At 38.9% G+C, this 16843-nt stretch overlaps 1 protein-coding gene and 1 long non-coding RNA gene across 6 annotated transcripts; one reads left to right on the top strand and one right to left on the bottom strand.

The window, feature by feature from the left end:
* The first annotated feature begins 122 nt into the window (after positions 1 to 122).
* Positions 123 to 15135, top strand: si:cabz01007802.1. 4 transcript variants are annotated; one of them, XM_034150254.1, is made up of 24 exons: positions 123 to 396; positions 1630 to 1696; positions 1787 to 1882; positions 1987 to 2043; positions 2128 to 2193; positions 2691 to 2750; positions 2827 to 2892; positions 3613 to 3672; positions 3780 to 3839; positions 5262 to 5309; positions 5552 to 5623; positions 5728 to 5790; positions 5910 to 5984; positions 7830 to 7889; positions 8034 to 8096; positions 8829 to 8900; positions 11000 to 11077; positions 11607 to 11660; positions 11843 to 11875; positions 12843 to 12920; positions 13019 to 13058; positions 13149 to 13194; positions 13558 to 13972; positions 14461 to 15135. In XM_034150254.1, exons 2-24 carry the CDS (start codon positions 1631 to 1633, stop codon positions 14944 to 14946), a joined length of 2214 nt encoding a protein of 737 aa, XP_034006145.1. In that variant the 5' UTR covers positions 123 to 396; position 1630; the 3' UTR covers positions 14947 to 15135. The 4 variants fall into 4 exon arrangements, with proteins under 4 accessions (XP_034006145.1, XP_034006144.1, XP_034006146.1 ...); XM_034150253.1 differs by having other exon boundaries at positions 5259 to 5309; XM_034150255.1 differs by lacking the exons at positions 2128 to 2193; positions 2691 to 2750 and having other exon boundaries at positions 5259 to 5309.
* Positions 5526 to 8029, bottom strand: LOC117498155. 2 transcript variants are annotated; one of them, XR_004557542.1, is made up of 3 exons: positions 7961 to 8029; positions 5872 to 5990; positions 5526 to 5608 (listed from the first exon to the last, which is right to left on the bottom strand). It is a non-coding gene; the product is annotated as an uncharacterized LOC117498155 (long non-coding RNA). The 2 variants fall into 2 exon arrangements; XR_004557541.1 differs by lacking the exon at positions 7961 to 8029 and adding an exon at positions 7796 to 7873.
* Positions 15136 to 16843: the final 1708 nt, after the last annotated feature.

Raw genomic sequence — 16843 nt, 5'->3', positions numbered from 1 at the left:
TTTCAGCCTGAATATTCTCATTTTTAAAAGTCGTTTTTAAACCTGAGGTGTTTCCATTAGGCTTCAAAAGGAAAGAGGCCACGCCCCCTTCAGGTATCACAGCTGATACATATTTTCTCTAACGACCCACAACTTTCAGGGTGTGGAATATCCCCTATTGTCGCACTGTATTCAGCTTTTGTTCACCTCTCAAAGTAAAACATTTTTTTTTTTTTGCTGAAATCAGAGCAGGAATATTAGGTTCAGTATTGCACTAACCGGTTAGACGGCTCTCCATGAAGGGGAAGTGAAGGACTGCGTTACCTTCAACTTTTAAAACTCCTTTACCTCTCTGTTGTTGTTGTGAAACGCAGCGTTTTTATTGTCACTTTGTTTTCTTTCAGTCTCAACCCTGAGGTAGGCACAATTCCTATTTGCATTGTGTTGTTGCTGGCTTTTGTGTTGTCAAACATTCCTATACGATACTGTTTGGAGCAACAAGCCAAACTGCGTTCAAAGTTCTGTCAATTTAAAAGTTTTATACGTTTTTTTTACCAACTTAGATGTTGTAGAAACGATTTTAAGACTTATTAACACTCACTTTGACACGTGTTTCAATTCGGCGTATTTATTTTAAACAAAAACATACATTCACTACGTTTAAAGTTTTCGAAACTGCTTGCTAAGATTTCATTCCGGCATTAAAACGTATCGGTATCACCTGAATAAAGCACACAAACTACACACAAAAGTCCTGAATGACAAATATCACTAAACCGATGTTTAGTCTACACAAGCATTCATATCCTACGTAACAAATAAAGCAAATTAAGTGTTACACGAAGTATTCTTTAAAATTGTCAATTATTTGAATGTAGTTTGGCATGTGGGTATATCCAGAGAGAAGGGTACTGAAACTACACCCACCTGTGAAGCTTTGAGTCACGTGTTCTGGTCATGCTGTTTCGGTTCTCTTAGCACAATAGTACTTTTGTGCTTAAGATATATACAAAATATATCATTGCATATGTGTTTTTTTCAGATTGTTTTAAGTTGGTGCCATGTTTTATGTTTCCGTGTTTTTGCAATATGTACCTAGTTAGAAAGTTATCCAGCTTCTACCACTTCATTACTTTTTTAAATATTGCTGCTACTTTTCTACCTGAATGTGTAATTTGTAAATGTATTTTATATTATGTGCATGCCCTTTATCTTATAGTGTTCAGAGGTGGAAAAAGTACTCAGATCCTTAAAAGTAAAGTAGAAGTACCAGTGTGTAGGGAAAGTCCTACAATCAAAATGTTACTAAAGTAAAAGTAGAGAAGTATTGGCATTATCATTAATCCAAATCTGTAAAGTAACTAAAGGTATTAAATAAATGTAGTGGAGTAAAAGTATACGATTTACCTCTGAATTGTAGTGAAGTAGAGGTACAAAGTAGCAAAACATTGAAAAAGTCAAGTCAAGTGCAAGTCCCTGCAAATGTTACTTAAGTAAATGTACTTTCTTACTTTACACCACTGTTTCATTTTGTGTCTCCATCTTCACTTTTGCTATTACAACGTACATTCTCCCAATATGGGACGAATAAATGATCTCTGATTATTTTGTCGCATGCAGTCCTAATGTTTAAAACTGCCTGTATTTCAGCATGAATATGTTCAGGAGAGATAAAGGCACAGCAGCTCCAGTGGTTCCACCTCGACCCAGCCAGGAGGTACAGAATGGAGAGAGGTGGAGGATATAATAGGATATTGTTTGTTTACATTTGTTTGTTTCCTTAATTAAGGCGTGTCTTTGCCACCAGGATCTAGATAATCCTGTGGAGCACAGCCTGAACACACAGGATGAAGGAGCGGGTGCCAACAGTGATGTCACAAGTGAGCTTAACCAAAAGACCAAGGTGAGTCACATGTGAAATATCTTCTTTATCAGTTAGTCACACTTGACCTCACCTGTTTTTGGTGGTTTATTTGTCATAATTAACGTGTATTTGTGTGTAAACAGAGGACAGGAATGATGGGAGTTATGCAGAAGGTCAACCCGTTCAAGTCTACCTCCCAGGTTCAACATGACAGCATTTACCTTTCATGACTTTGACTAATTCATGTGAACGTGTATGATTTTAAATGTGTGTTCTTTATTCAGCCCCCTTCTACAGTCAGCAAAGCTCCTTCCTCAGAGTCACTGGAGCAGGGAACAGACTCCACACAGGTGAGGAAAACTTACCTTTGTATTAAAACCAGATTTTGTTTATATGCAATTGTTTTTTCCTCTCACACTGTCATGCAAGCACAAGGCGAATACAAATGTTATTTTTTCTTCACTGATGGAAACAGCCTTAGAGGTGGTTTGCGCTCTCTGGATGGCCTTCTAGTTCAAACTGTCACCTTTTTAGAATTGATCAATTAACGCATAAACTTAGTAGATCATTGAAAAAAATAGCTTGTGTACCACAATGTGTTTTTTCAATGTTTGAAGAAGCTAAACTTTTGCTGCCCCTGTTGTTTAAAAACATGAGAACCATTCATTTGTGTATAAGTTTAGCTAACATTGGCTCCAATAAGGCCTCAATATGGATGTTTTTTAAATCACAGTAGGTTATTAACAACCTTTATTCAAGTCCTAGCTGTGCATTCCTTTAATACAGCTGCAAGGTATCATATTTTGAGTGAATCAGTTTATGAAACATGAGAAACCCTGTGTTTCAGAACCCTGGTGGGCTGAGAGGGGTCATGCACAAGGTCAACCCGTTCAAGTCTACCTCCCAGGTAAAACATGTCAACATGAAACGGTGAATGTGAAAACTTAATGTAGAATATGATTTAAACGTTGCTCTGTATTCAGGCGTCCTCCACAGTCAGCAAAGCTCCTTCCTCAGAGTCACTGGAGCAGGGAACCGACGCCACACAGGTGAGGAAAACTCAGGTGGAGACAGGCATGGTCTGGAAAATGATTGTTACACTGAGAAATATATTTACCTTTTTTATATCATGGGGACTCATTGGTTTCTTCTTCTGTTTGTTTATTAAAAGCAGCTCTGTAGACACCCAAAACAAGTATCCCTATTCATTTGTATAGAACAGGAAGTGTCAATATTGTATGTTTTTTAGTTGCGTTTTTAGCAAACTGATCACAAAGAGTGCATTAACAATAGTGTGAGAGAGATACATGACGCAAATAAAAAACTGAAATAAGTAAGTTATATACTAATGAAATGCGTTCATCATTATCAAAGTATAATTTATAACGTTTAAAACTAAATCAGCATTTGAACAATACCCAGCTTTGTTTTTTTCATTTTAATTGTGTCCATGTCTTCCATTTAAACCCTGATACTTTACAGTTGCAGATGATAATGCTAAACAAATATAATAAGCATTTAATTATTTATATAATTCGTTTACAGAGGTCGCTGTTTGGGATTATTTCTGACTCGTGTGATCCAAACTTTTTCATTAACTCCAGAGCGTTGTAAAGTCAAAATGTATTGTATGAAGATTGAAGTAATTGTTTCGAAAATTCACAACATGTTTTTTCATTAGACACACACACAGGACACACAGAGGACACACACGTCAGTTGATAAGCAGTATGGAGCATGTGTATTTATGTATTGTACCTCTGTTTCAGACCCCCGGTGTGCTGAGAGGGGTCATCAACAAGGTCAACCCGTTCAAGTCTACCTCCCAGGTGACCACAGAACCGTGTGCATGTCACAGTTTTAATGGTAACACTGGTAATGGATGGTCTGTGTGAGACGATAAGATGTCCAATCAGCTGTTGTGTTTCTCACTCAGGTCTCTAAAGCTGCGTCTTCAGAGTCTCTGGAGCAAGGAACGGTGTCAGACTCTAATCAGGTGAGAGAGCCTCATTGAACAAGTGTGTTAAAGAGACTGGAACATATTGTCCTCGGTCGTCATAATGTTATGTTAAAAGTCTGTGTCCTTGTCCTTGTTGATGTTGTAATTGGAGCTGAGGCCTGTACTACGAAGCTGGATTTTCGCTTAGCCGGCTAACTTCAGGGAAATCTCGGGCTTTCCGGTCCTACGACGCTGGTTCTCTTTTTAGCAGGCTAGATTTCCATGGTAACTTATGCTGAGCGGCAAACCTGCTCCGGAGCAGGTTAGGTGGCAGGCTAAGAGATCAACTCAGTGAAAGCACCGCCTGCTGACCAATCAGAGCTCCGTGTGCGGAGTTTAAAGCGATCAAGTCATATGACAGGATAGAGGAAATACAGAAAAACTGCCGTTGCAGGAAAGACGGCCGGCCAAAATCAACTGACTGTGTGAACGTGAAAATTAATAGAATATCCCCTCCCATCTTCAGAGCAATCTGACTATTATAATATTAGCGTTAAGAAAGCTTACTTAAATATCTGCCACGACATAAGTAACCGGATCAGAGTAACATTACGTACAGTCCGCGGCACTGTGAGTGCAGACGTCGATGTGTGCCATTATCATTCATATCATATCACATCATAATGTATCATATATTTCCTTATTTGAGTCAGCTTCTTGAGCCGTATCTGGCCGTGCAACACTCACAGTGTCACATACTGTATGCAGAAGTATTATTTTAAGCAACACATTAAGTTGACGAAACACTCGAGTCAAATGTAATTAAAGTCAGATCCACTCGTGTCTTGGACGGGGCAGTGATTTCATAAACCTGTTAATGTACGCATTCAAACGCTTTTTCTTTTACCAGCTGTATTCACCTTGCAGGTGCAGCTATGTGGCTTTTATCCTGGATAAAGTGTTTAAGTCATGGATGTTTAAAGTTTAACTTCTTCATATTTGACTAATATTAAAGTTCACTTTTCATTCAGGAAGTATGACGCTGCGCTGTCAGTACGCTTGTCCGTGTTTGAGATTGGTCGAATGCTCCAAATACCACCCCTTTCATGTGAACGCGCACCTAACTAGATAGGACACGGCTGGTTTAAGCGATCCACCTGATAACCAGCGTCGTAGTACAGTTTAGCGAGAGCGCGTATGTTTTAGATTGGGCCAACCGGCTAACTCAAACATATCCAGGTTAGGTTGAACCAGCTTCGTAGTACAGGCCTCTGCTGTGATGCAAGACAACATATCAGGCTTGATCTAATAAGGAAACACCTACTAATGTGAACAATTTTTCAAGTACTAGAAAAAAGTACAAATCATTTAGTAAAAAATGTCTCCCGTCATAGGATCTTTTAATTTCCACTCTGTTTATGCCATTGTGTTTTTCTTGACGGAGCACCGGGGTGACCTTGCATTGTTGTGTTTCAGAAGAGGAAAGGGGTGATGCAGAAAGTCAACCCGTTCAAATCTTCCACACAGGTACATGTACTCTTCAACATGAAACTATCAATACACCTGGAAATAATCTAATGTGCAAAATCTCAGGAAAATATTAGTCAACGATTGAACTGAACAGCTTACTTTTTTTAAATTGGAGCTGAAAAACACATCTTTTTAGATTTAAAAAAGAAAATTAAACGTATTAAAAACGATTTTCACACAGAAAGGATTTTTTGTTCATCTTGTGTTTATTTCCCCTGACTGTCCTCTCTCTCCTTCAGGGGCCACGGAGCGATCCTCCAGATGATTCTGCAGATCCTCCAGAGACGGGAAATGAGCTTCAAGACAAACAGGTAGACATTGTCGTCTCATACAAAAGTCTTTCTAACTACACATTGTCATCTCCTCACATGTTATGCTTCAATTTCATTGTCCAATCACTGTTTTTACTATTTAGAATCCAGGGAATATTGCAGGAATGATGCAGAAAGTCAACCCGTTCAAATCCTCACAGCCAAAGGTACCAGTTCTAACTCTGAAGACAGCATTATAAGGACATTTGGAAAGGAGACAATTGTTATTAAATGTGCTTGCTTCGTACAATCTCCTTGATATCCTCCGTTATTTTTTTCTTCCCAGGATAACCAGCCTCTTCACGATGACCTCTCCTCCAGCAGCGGCAGCTTGGACAATAACAGCGTCTCAGAGAAGCAGGTAGATCTGTTAAGATAAGCAGCCAATAAGCACACCCCATGCAGTCTTTGAAGGCCTTAAACCTGGAGTAGGTGGGTTCATTTGGGTGTGATTGGGCAAAAAAGCTATAAATAACATTTGAGCATATTGTTATTGAAGTAGCCGTAGAGAACTGAGGCCTGTACTATGAAGCTGGTTCAACCTAACCTGGATATGTTTGAGTTAGCCGGTTGGCCCAATCCAAAACATACGCGCTCTGGCTAAACTGTACTACGACGCTGGTTATCAAGTGGATCGCTCAAGCCAGCCGTGTCCTATCTAGTTAGGTGCGCGTTCACATGAAAGGGGTGGTATTTGGAGCATTCGACCAATCTCAAACACGGACAAGCGTACTGACAGCGCAGCGTCATACTTCCTGAATGAAAAGTGAACTTTAATATTAGTCAAATATGAAGAAGTTAAACTTTAAACATCCATGACTTAAACACTTTATCCAGGATAAAAGCCACATAGCTGCACCTGCAAGGTGAATACAGCTGGTAAAAGAAAAAGTGTTTGAATGCGTACATTAACAGGTTTATGAAATCACTGCCCCGTCCAAGACACGAGTGGATCTGACTTTAATTAGGAGAATTTGACTCGAGTGTTTCGTCAACTTAATGTGTTGCTTAAAATAATACTTCTGCATACAGTATGTGACACTGTGAGTGTTGCACGGCCAGATACGGCTCAAGAAGCTGACTCAAATAAGGACATATATGATACATTATGATGTGATATGATATGAATGATAATGGGACACATCGACGTCTGCACTCACAGTGCCGCGGACTGTACTTAATGTTACTCTGATCCGGTTACTTATGTTGTGGCAGATATTTAAGTAAGCTTTCTTAACGCTAATATTATAATAGTCAGATTGCTCTGAAGATGGGAGGGGATATTCTATTAATTTTCACGTTCACACAGTCAGTTGATTTTGGCCGGCCGTCTTTCCTGCAACGGCAGTTTTTCTGTATTTCCTCTATCCTGTAATATGAATTGATCGCTTTAAACTCCGCACACGGAGCTCTGATTGGTCAGCAGGCGGTGCTTTCACTGAGTTGATCTCTTAGCCTGCCACCTAACCTGCTCCCGAGGAGGTTAGCCGCTCAGCATAAGTTACCATGGAAATCTAGCCTGCTAAAAAGAGAACCAGCGTCGTAGGACCGGAAAGCCCAAGATTTCCCTGAAGTTAGCCGGCTAAGCGAAAATACAGCTTCGTAGTACAGGCCTCTGGACTCCTGCAACTCCTCATGGCTCTGTTTTCAGACTCAGGAAGGTGTACTACTTGAATTATAATATACTACTTATAATGGTATTCCTGCACATTGGCATACATATACTGCCCACTTCAGCTTTAAGCAAAATAAAAGTAACATTTCACCAGGGTTATGTACATCAACTAACTAATATGGAGTCTTTACAGTACATGAAATGACTTTTACCTGAGGCTTTTATCCTTTTAATAAGCCCTTTAAAGTATTTAGAACAAGAGTAATTGCCACATTGGCTCTACCTTGTTTAATACAAAATCAGAATCATATTTTATAACAGCGCACACAGAGAAAATACCTATAATAACATGCAAATGCTTATTTTCTCAGTAGTCTTCAACCCCAAAAAGATGGTAGAAGTGATATTGTCTGCCAGTGTTATTCTCCCTACTTCCACAAGGGGGCGCCATAGAACAGAACAAGTCCTCGTAGTGATAGATACTTAGTGATTTCTCTCTACTTCTACACAGTTATATTCAATACATGTATGTTATGCATGATATTTCAAATCCTCACCTTATTGACTGCATCATTTCTGTATTTATTTCAGAACCCTGGGATGTTTAAAGGCATGATGCAGAAAGTGAACCCGTTTAAGTCTCACACTCAGGTACTGAACACAAGATTGACGTCATTGAACTAAATATATAGCATTTTTAGAATTTTTAAGAGTGGGATTACCAGGTTTTATTTGTCGTGCTCAGTTTTCAGTTGTGGTTAACCAAGTTGAACCCTCTGTTGTGTTTGGATGCAGACGCCAGGTGAAGAATGTCAGGCAGACTCTTCTTCCTCGTTGATGACGCAGGTGCGGTTTACGGTAAGAGCTTTCTTTTCTTTTTTTAAGGCATCGAGAAGTTGAAATGCATTAATCACAGCCCTGTAGGTATGTAACTCCTGATCTGTTGTTTATGACAACAGTGCTCAGGTCATCATAGCTATAAGAACAAGACTTAAATAAATACATAAATAGGAGGAAATTGCTCTTTTGATCTCTATACTTAAAGGGGCCCTATTATGCTTTTTGGGGTTTCCCTTTAGAGTGTTATTTAGGTTTTGGTGCATGTAAACATTCTGCAAAGTTACTTCCAGAAGGAAAAAATGCAAGCATGAACTATGAAAATTAGCACAATAGGTCCCTTTTTTATTATAATAATGATAATAGATGACAGGCTGGCGGCGCATGCACACGCAGCGGCCCCTCACTCTCCCGTTTATTTTGTATTCTTTGTGTTTTTAGTATTTTCCTGCTGGTTATTTTGTGGTGTTTTGTAAATATTGAATGTTCTTGTATTTTAATGTGTGGTTTTTTTTATACCTCGGGACTGTGGGAAACAGTATTTCAATCTTTCTGTGTGTACGAACATATTTTGAGATTGACAATAAAGTTGACTTTGACTTTGATAATACATTGGATTTCTATAGCGCTTTTCCTAATGCTCAAAGACGCTTTAAGCTGGCTTTTTACTTTTTATTAATGTAATTGGAATAAACAGGTGAGCACTGTATTATTGAGTTGTTTTAATCCCATGCCTTTCTTATTCCTCATCAGGAAAACCCAGCTATTCACAGTGACCACTCCTCCAGCTCTGACAGCATCGATGACGGCACCATAGAGAGACACGTGAGACGTTAATTCCACTTATTGTCTTCAATGTTTTTGATGACCTCATTACTGACCTTTGGGTTTGGACCTTTTTAACCCATAAGACACGGGTGTCACATGAACTTTAAATGTTCTGGAAAGTTCCTTATACAGCTTTAGCCTTTCTTTTATCTCATGAAGTCCCTAAGTGACACACCCTGAACAGTCTGGTGGGTCATGGTCCAGGTCATGTGACTTTGTGTTCCCATAACAACATGTCCAAGATGTCCATGTGCCAGGCTAACACATGTGACAGAACTACATTTCAAAAGCTTTTTTTGTTGTTGCTTAAGGTACAATTCAAGCCATTTAAGAATGAAAATGCTTACATAACATGTCCTTTATTACATTTAACCTGTTGTGGAAACATTTCTTGATCAAATTGATATGAAACAAATGAGACAAACATCGCTGTCACACTGATGTCACATCGGGACTTTAACCCTAAACATTCACAGTAAACCCAAAGTGACATATATGCACAATTAGAAATATGATTATGATCTGCTCCGTTAATTTAGCTGATTCAATTATATTGAGTTAATATATTCTTATTCTTCAATTCAAAGAATGTTCAAACTAATTTAAACCAAAAAATCATCCTCATTAATTAAGTTAAAAATAAGAGTTATTTTACCATTAAAGCCCAATGTGACATATAAGTCACATTTCAGATATTTGACACTAGGGGGGGGGGGGGTTACTTGTCAGAAATGTGTTCTAGGTGGTCCATTTAGTCTAAATGATGTTCCCCTTAATTTTCCCAAAAGTAGAAATGTGTCTGGGTTCTTATGGGTTTGGCCTCTATTTGGCATATCTAATGACGGCTATGAACGTTCATTCATCTCTGTTATTGTTTACGGCTTTACTCAGAGCGGAAAGTACTCTTAAGTAACATCCTAAAAATGCTGTTCAGCCTGAAATGCGCTCCTGTCGAGAAACCACAAGACAACAATGAGCGTTTGTTTTTTTCAGTGTAACATGAGCCGGACAATTCTAGAAAGAGACATACTGAAAGGTTCATTGTACATTTTACATCTGTAAATAACAGTGGTGTAATGTTACTAAGTAGTTCACTCAAGTAAAACCTGGTGGTATTTGTATTTTTACATTATGCTAGTTAATACTTATACTTCACTTCATTTTGAAGGCAAATGTTATGTTTTCTACCTTTTACTTTACAGATTGAGTTACTAGTTACAGATTTAGTTTATTAATACACAATGTAAACCGACACGCTTTGTTATATATTATTATTGGTTAAGTTTTCCATTAGCATTTAAATTAATTCACCATTAATGCACCAATAATTGTAATACATTTAATAAAATAATTATCAAATACCAATTAGATGGTCATCCTGCATGTTATGCTAATACTTTGTACTTCTACTTGATTACAATTTTGAATCCTGGACTTTTACTTGCTATATAGTATTTTACATTGTAGTATTGCTACTTTTTATTAAAGTAAATAGTCCTTCTTAGTAGTAGTACTTCTAGTAAATAGTACTTCTTAGTAGTAGTACTTCTAGTAAATAGTCCTTCTTAGTAGTAGTACTTCTAGTAAATAGTACTTCTTCTAGCACCTCTACTTAATGGCACTTTGTGATTTCGACGCTATTTCAGTGAAACAATGCCGTTTTGTCAACTTAAAGGATTTTTGCTTGTTTCTTGACACTTATAAATACACTTTAATACATGCAACACTTTTCAACTGGCAGAATATGAAGCACTTTGTAAGGAATTGGGTTTCTTTGATGGCAGTTTGTGTTTTTAAGACTGTTACAGGGAGACAATGCCGTTTTGAACATTTGACACATTCTTGCTTAATTCTCTCAAAAAGTTACTGAAAGACCCACTTTTATGGATAAAAGCTTAAACTAGAAAATGAAGTACTTTGTGTGAGTATATTTTCGTTAAGAATGTGACTCTTAATAATAATAAAGACTACACAACCGTAGTAAAGCTGTCCCAGGACCTGCCTTACAGACACTTAGATACTACTACTTGGGTAGATAGTGATCGTATCTTTAGCAACACTCAGTTAAAACAACACCTGCCTCCCTCTGTCTGCAGTCGATCTGGTACACTGACACCGACCCCGTCCTCGAGGTGAAGGGCCCGCCTGCCGAGGCCCCGAGGAAGAGCACTATGGTATGTCAGAGATTTAGGTCAGCGTGCATTCACGTCTAGATACAAGCATACAGTAGTACGCGTCATTTACATTGAGGACGCTGAGGACATGTTCACACACCTTTTCAGGAAATGACATAAATATGTTCTTAAAATAGCGTGCACAAAGAATTGTACGCTTTGAGTTGTTTTGCACAGAAAACATGTACTATCTCGAGGACTGTTCACACTTTTTGAGTGTGTTTCTGCTAATCAAAGTGGAGAAATGTGCACCTGCGACACGTTTAATATTCGTAATAATTGAATAGAGAATAGCTTTGCAGCAGCGTAGCATAGTTACTGCACTAGTTGCCAAATGTTGTATGTATGTATGCATGTATGTATGTATGTATGTATGTATGTATGTATGTATGTATATCCTGTAGGTATGTACTGTTTGAACACCTATGTCAAGAGAAATCCAAATTGTCATTTTTATGGTTTTACTCATACGGTTAATGCTTTTTTTGGAATAAAAATGTAAGAATATTTGTGCTCTTTTTTTCTCTAGACTTTCAGAATAAAGAGGATTTTGCCCACTGCGTTGTTTGGGTCTCGAACAAAGGTACTAATACATGACTTTCATCCTACTGCTCAAATCCCACTACAATATATTTATATACTTCTTTTATTTACATTAAGCAAAAAAGTATGAAAATGTTTTCAAACTATATTTTATTGGAATGGTGCTTTTTTTGTTGTTTTTAATTTATTTGTATTTGTATTATTGATCTGTTTTATTTACAGGACTCATCAGCTGACACGCAGGCACCGCCCGAGGTGAGTAAGCAATTCAGCTTTATGTGTCACCTTTCAAACACATAATTAAGGGCTTAAGGCTTAAAAAGGAAAGGAAGGAGCCATTTCATTTGATGATAAATGAAACTGATAAAACCAGTCATGAAGGGAAATCAAACATAAAATAGTTCACAGTTTTAGTGCAGTCATAAATGGAGACAACTTGAATTTAAACATTAAAGTTGATTACAGCTGATTTCCATTCTTTGTGCATGTCGAGCAGATTCAAACCCAACAGGCTCAGCAGTAATATGAAACTATCCAAATAAAAGCACGGCGACGCCGCCTTAAAAACAAGGATGGGTAATATTATGATAAAGGGTGTGTGTTAAAGGATCCTTTATTTGCATATGTCATTTTAGTATCAGTGACAGTTCCTTTGTCGGACTTTACTTTGATTAAGATGTCTTTCAAATTCAATTGTGGCCTACGATTTGTCTCTCAAAGCGATTCGGTCTATTTGAACCTCAGCACACGGTATCTGTGGTAAATATTATTTCACATTCTCCCATGTGTCTCTTTACTTTATTTCCTGTTTGCAAGTGCATCCCCAATTCACGTGGCAACACTGAGTACACATCGCAAGTACAATGTAAAATAAATGATATTTCAGTGATATTTTGACTTGCTATACTTTCAACGTACCATGACGTTTTTCTGATATTTGTCATACTATACTATGTCGTATTTTGCATATTTTCGGCATACTATATATGTAGTTTTTACTGAATTTCAACACACAATACTATGTCAGTTTTTCTGAAAATGTCGACGTGTGGTTTTTTGCCTATTTTCGTTGTTTTCTTTGACGTTTTCTACATCACTTTGTCATTATACTGATAGTTTGGACATGATGTACTATGACTTATATTTCTGACATAGTCATAGCACAATTTAGTGTTTGTACATCTTTCTTTATTTTCTTATGTGTTGTATTTTTCTGTTCTAGGAAGCAGTTGAAGTTCAGACCCTAGAGTTGGCCGATGTACCCGCGCTCATTGAAGGAACGACCTTTGACCCTCTGGATGTAAGCTTCTTTATGTCCAATACAATCACACCATGTCATGCTTGTTTCATGTGCATTTAATTTCCATGTACATACATTTCACAATTGTTCATTTACAGGATGAGGAAGGCCTTTTAGCGTGGTGGAATATGGTCGAAGGTGAGCTTAATATTGTCAATATTTAATGATTTATAAGTATTCCTGCCTTTTGCCAAACTATACCTAAGTTGTTCCCTTCCTGTGTGTTAGGCTGGTCTGAGTGGAGTGAGGGCAACCAGGACGAAGAACCTCAAGAGTAAGTAGCACTCTTTTTGCTTTTAGAATTTGTCGCTTTTATCCAAAATGACTCACTCAAAAACAATACAATTTAAGCAATATAGGGTTATGTCTTTCTTCTAAAAACACTTCAATGTGTTGACAAGGTGGGATTGAACTGATTCCATCTGTGTTGTCAGATCAGTGCACTTTCCCCTGGACTGCAGTTATTGTATTACTCTTTCTAGAAGTAAGGTTGACGTGTTACTCTACTCCACAATTTTGCCGAAACTGTGACAGTCTTTACTTCCTGTTAGAAATTAACTAAGTCCAATATGTCTATACCTCTATGTGTATACTCTTCACGTCCAGTAAACTCATCTTCTCGTCTCTCTCGTCTCAGTGTGGTGGAACAAGCGGCCGACCGTGTCTTCATGGCGGCTCGCCTTTTTGTCCGCTTCTTCAACCAGCGTGGCGCCACCCTCCAGCAGCGCATCCTGGAGCTGCTGTCTCTGGCCGACTCGGCTGACGTCTTCCACAAGAAAACGGTCCAGGCCAGTGTGGGCGGGGGCGTGGCCAGCGTGGCAGGATCCATCACGACCATCACGGGGCTCATCCTGGCGCCCTTCACCGCCGGGGCGTCGCTCATCGTCGTGGCGGTCGGCATCGGTGTCGCTACGGCAGGCGGGGTGGCGTCTGCTTCAGCCAACATCACGGACACGGTGCATTCAAAGACCGACCGCAAGAAGGTGGAGAAGATTATCCAAGACTACGAAGAGGAGATCAAGGACATCAAGGAGTGCCTGGAGTTTCTGCAGGTGAGAAGATACACGTTTGTGTCATTAAAGCTTTACGTGGTTCAGTAGTTCACTGAGAACTACACCTGCACACACGCGTCTGTGTTGGATATGGCGTGTGTGTTACATGTTGTGATCATGGATGTTGCCCCTCGTTATGTGATTGTGATGTGCTATATGTGACATGTATGTAGTAGCGTGTGTTGTTTGCATTTTATTGTTCTCCTTTCACCTCCATCTACTTGTCTTTCATCCTTTTTTTATAACTAATGCCGTTGATGTATTGTGATTTTAAAAAGGTGGCCATTATCATCTGGCCGGGGACAACAGCTGGGAATTAGCAATGTTGGCTAAAGCTGCAACATTTACTGTTTTTTGTGACAGTTGATCAATGGGGACTGTCCACGACACTATAAACAAATAAACTCAACCTCATAATCTTGGTTTTAAAGTCAGACAATTTAAAATAGTCGCCTGAACTAAGTTGTTTTTCCCCCCCCCCCCGACAGGAAGGGATGGAAGCGCTGGAGGAGTGGAACTTTGAGGCGTATGCTGAGAGCATCTCCAAGAAGCACCTCAACCAGAACGTCAAACACGTGATGAAGGAGGGGGGGCGCGCCGGCAAGGCTTTAGTGGTCAACACGGAGAGCCTGATCAATACCGTGCAGGTCCTCACGGCGGCTGGAAGCGCTGCTAAAGCCGTGCAGGTGATGAGCATTACCACGGGGGTCATGTCCGGACTCTTCCTGGCTCTCGATGTCTTCTTCCTGGCGAAGGACACCATGGAGCTCAAAAAGGGAGCTAAGACTGAGTTTGCTGCTAAGATTCGAGAAGTTTGTAAGGACCTGCAGGACGGGCTGCTGGAGCTGAACCGCATCAAGGAGCAGCTGCAGAAAACCATCGACGGGATCGAGGTGGAGGTCGAGGTCGAGGAAGAGGAGGACGAAGAGCTGCTGAAGTCTGAGCTGAAGAAACTTGTGGAGTTTGATGAATGAAGAATGAAGGATAGTGTTTAGAAAACCAAAGTCTAAATCCCAACACCAAAAACAATCACTCCTCCCAGGAGCTTAATTGAAGTAATATTTATTAGATATATTAGCTGTCATTTTAATTTGTATGTACTTTGTGTAAGTGTCATGTTGAAGTAATGTCACCTTTGCAATTAAAGTGGTTTCCTGCTCAAACGCCTTTCTTTATTACTTCCCTGGTCTCAGTTGTGAAAGTCTGGAGTGTCAGACTCGACGGACCGGTAGAGGGAGGGACATTTTTTTAAAGCCGGAGTCACAGGCTTTCTGTCAGCGTCATGAGGGCACAGAGAAATGTAGACAGGCCTGTCAGGACAGAAAAAGCCCCTTTTCATTCATTTTGACTTCCTAATATAAATTCTTAAGTACATTATGTACACTATTAATGGCTACATTGCACGACAGCCTGAGGCAAGTGTTTGAAAAAGCATCAGAACTTCTTATGCTAAGGTGAAAGGAAATCAACCGTAACACTGAAAGAGGAATTGTTTAAAAACGACTGACCTTCTCCAGGTCAAGCATACGTAAATGCTTTCAACATAAGTGGAAATGAGTTGCGCTACTCTAACAAAAGATGGGTCTGACTGATGGGGGATAAACTTCCTGCAGTGGTGTACAAATCTAAAAAGGTATTTGAGGTTAGATTCTACATATAGTAGGGAATACAATGTGTGTGAGAGTAAATATAAAGTATCCTTTGAGTATAATGTCATTAATAATTTTCAATAGGCTGGAATAAAGCTTCATTATGCGTATAAATAAAATAATTAAGCATCTACTTACACATCCAGCAGAACCTCGGCACCCATGGGAGTCAGACCTCTGGCCATCTAAAGAAGGAGAAGAGAGGGGAGACATTCATATACAGGAAGCTATTCTTAGGAAGACTCATTTGATTGAATGCAAATATTTGTATATATATATGTATAAATGCATGTTTAACACGAACACACTATTCTTAATAACTCGTAACAGATTGTAAACTTTCAGATTTAAACTTTGGATGAGATTAAAATAAATAAAACTGAATTTACAGTCTAACATATGTCAATAAAATAACAGCAAAGGTAAATACGTTTGTTACATTCAAGGACATTTGAACTACATTTTGTCAAAGTGTAAAAACAAATCAAGCCTCCTTAACCATGAAACATAAATGTTGCAGCCAATTGCTTTTTAATAGCAATTGGCTGCAACATTTGGATTGTAATCCTCGCATAATAAATCCACGCTGTGTGTATGTGCAACAACCGCTTTAGGACTGTAGGAACTGTGATTTAGGTGCATTGACTGCAAATCAAGTTTTCCATCCAGCAAAATGAAGGGATGTAATTGAACTGAAATCACATCATATGTCGATGTAAAGCCTGTGCTGCAGCGCTGTCTGCTTAGAATAAACTAAACCCCAGGACCAAAGAGGCTGCATTAAGGGTTTACAGTCAAATAACACTAGGAATGTAGCTATGAGGAAGTCCATTTGATCGTACAGTAGCTTATCATCTCAAGATAAATGAGTAGTCACGGACGCGAAACTCGAGAAGGAATGAAGAGTTTTTCTGGTAACTAAGCGGTATGAACACAGGTAGCACCTGCCTTTCCCATCAGTAAAATATTTCCTTGATTTGCTTACTGAAAGAATCTGCCACAGCTGGTTTAACCAAAGCGATGTCTTACAAAACACCTGACTATCAAATGATTTAGTTACAGTAGCAGCAGTGTGTTCAGACATTTAAGTCTTTAAATATGTAATCCTCCGGGTGAATGAATATCTTCAGTCACTTAATGAACCTTATTTGTTTTGTTGTTCAATATATTGTTTTGTGTGTAACATTTTGTTTCTTTCTGAAACATATTGTTATACAAATGA

Source organism: Trematomus bernacchii, unplaced genomic scaffold, assembly GCF_902827165.1.
Source record: "Trematomus bernacchii unplaced genomic scaffold, fTreBer1.1, whole genome shotgun sequence".
Taxonomy (NCBI): Eukaryota; Metazoa; Chordata; class Actinopteri; order Perciformes; family Nototheniidae; genus Trematomus; species Trematomus bernacchii.
This window is presented reverse-complemented; position numbering and strand designations above follow the sequence as displayed.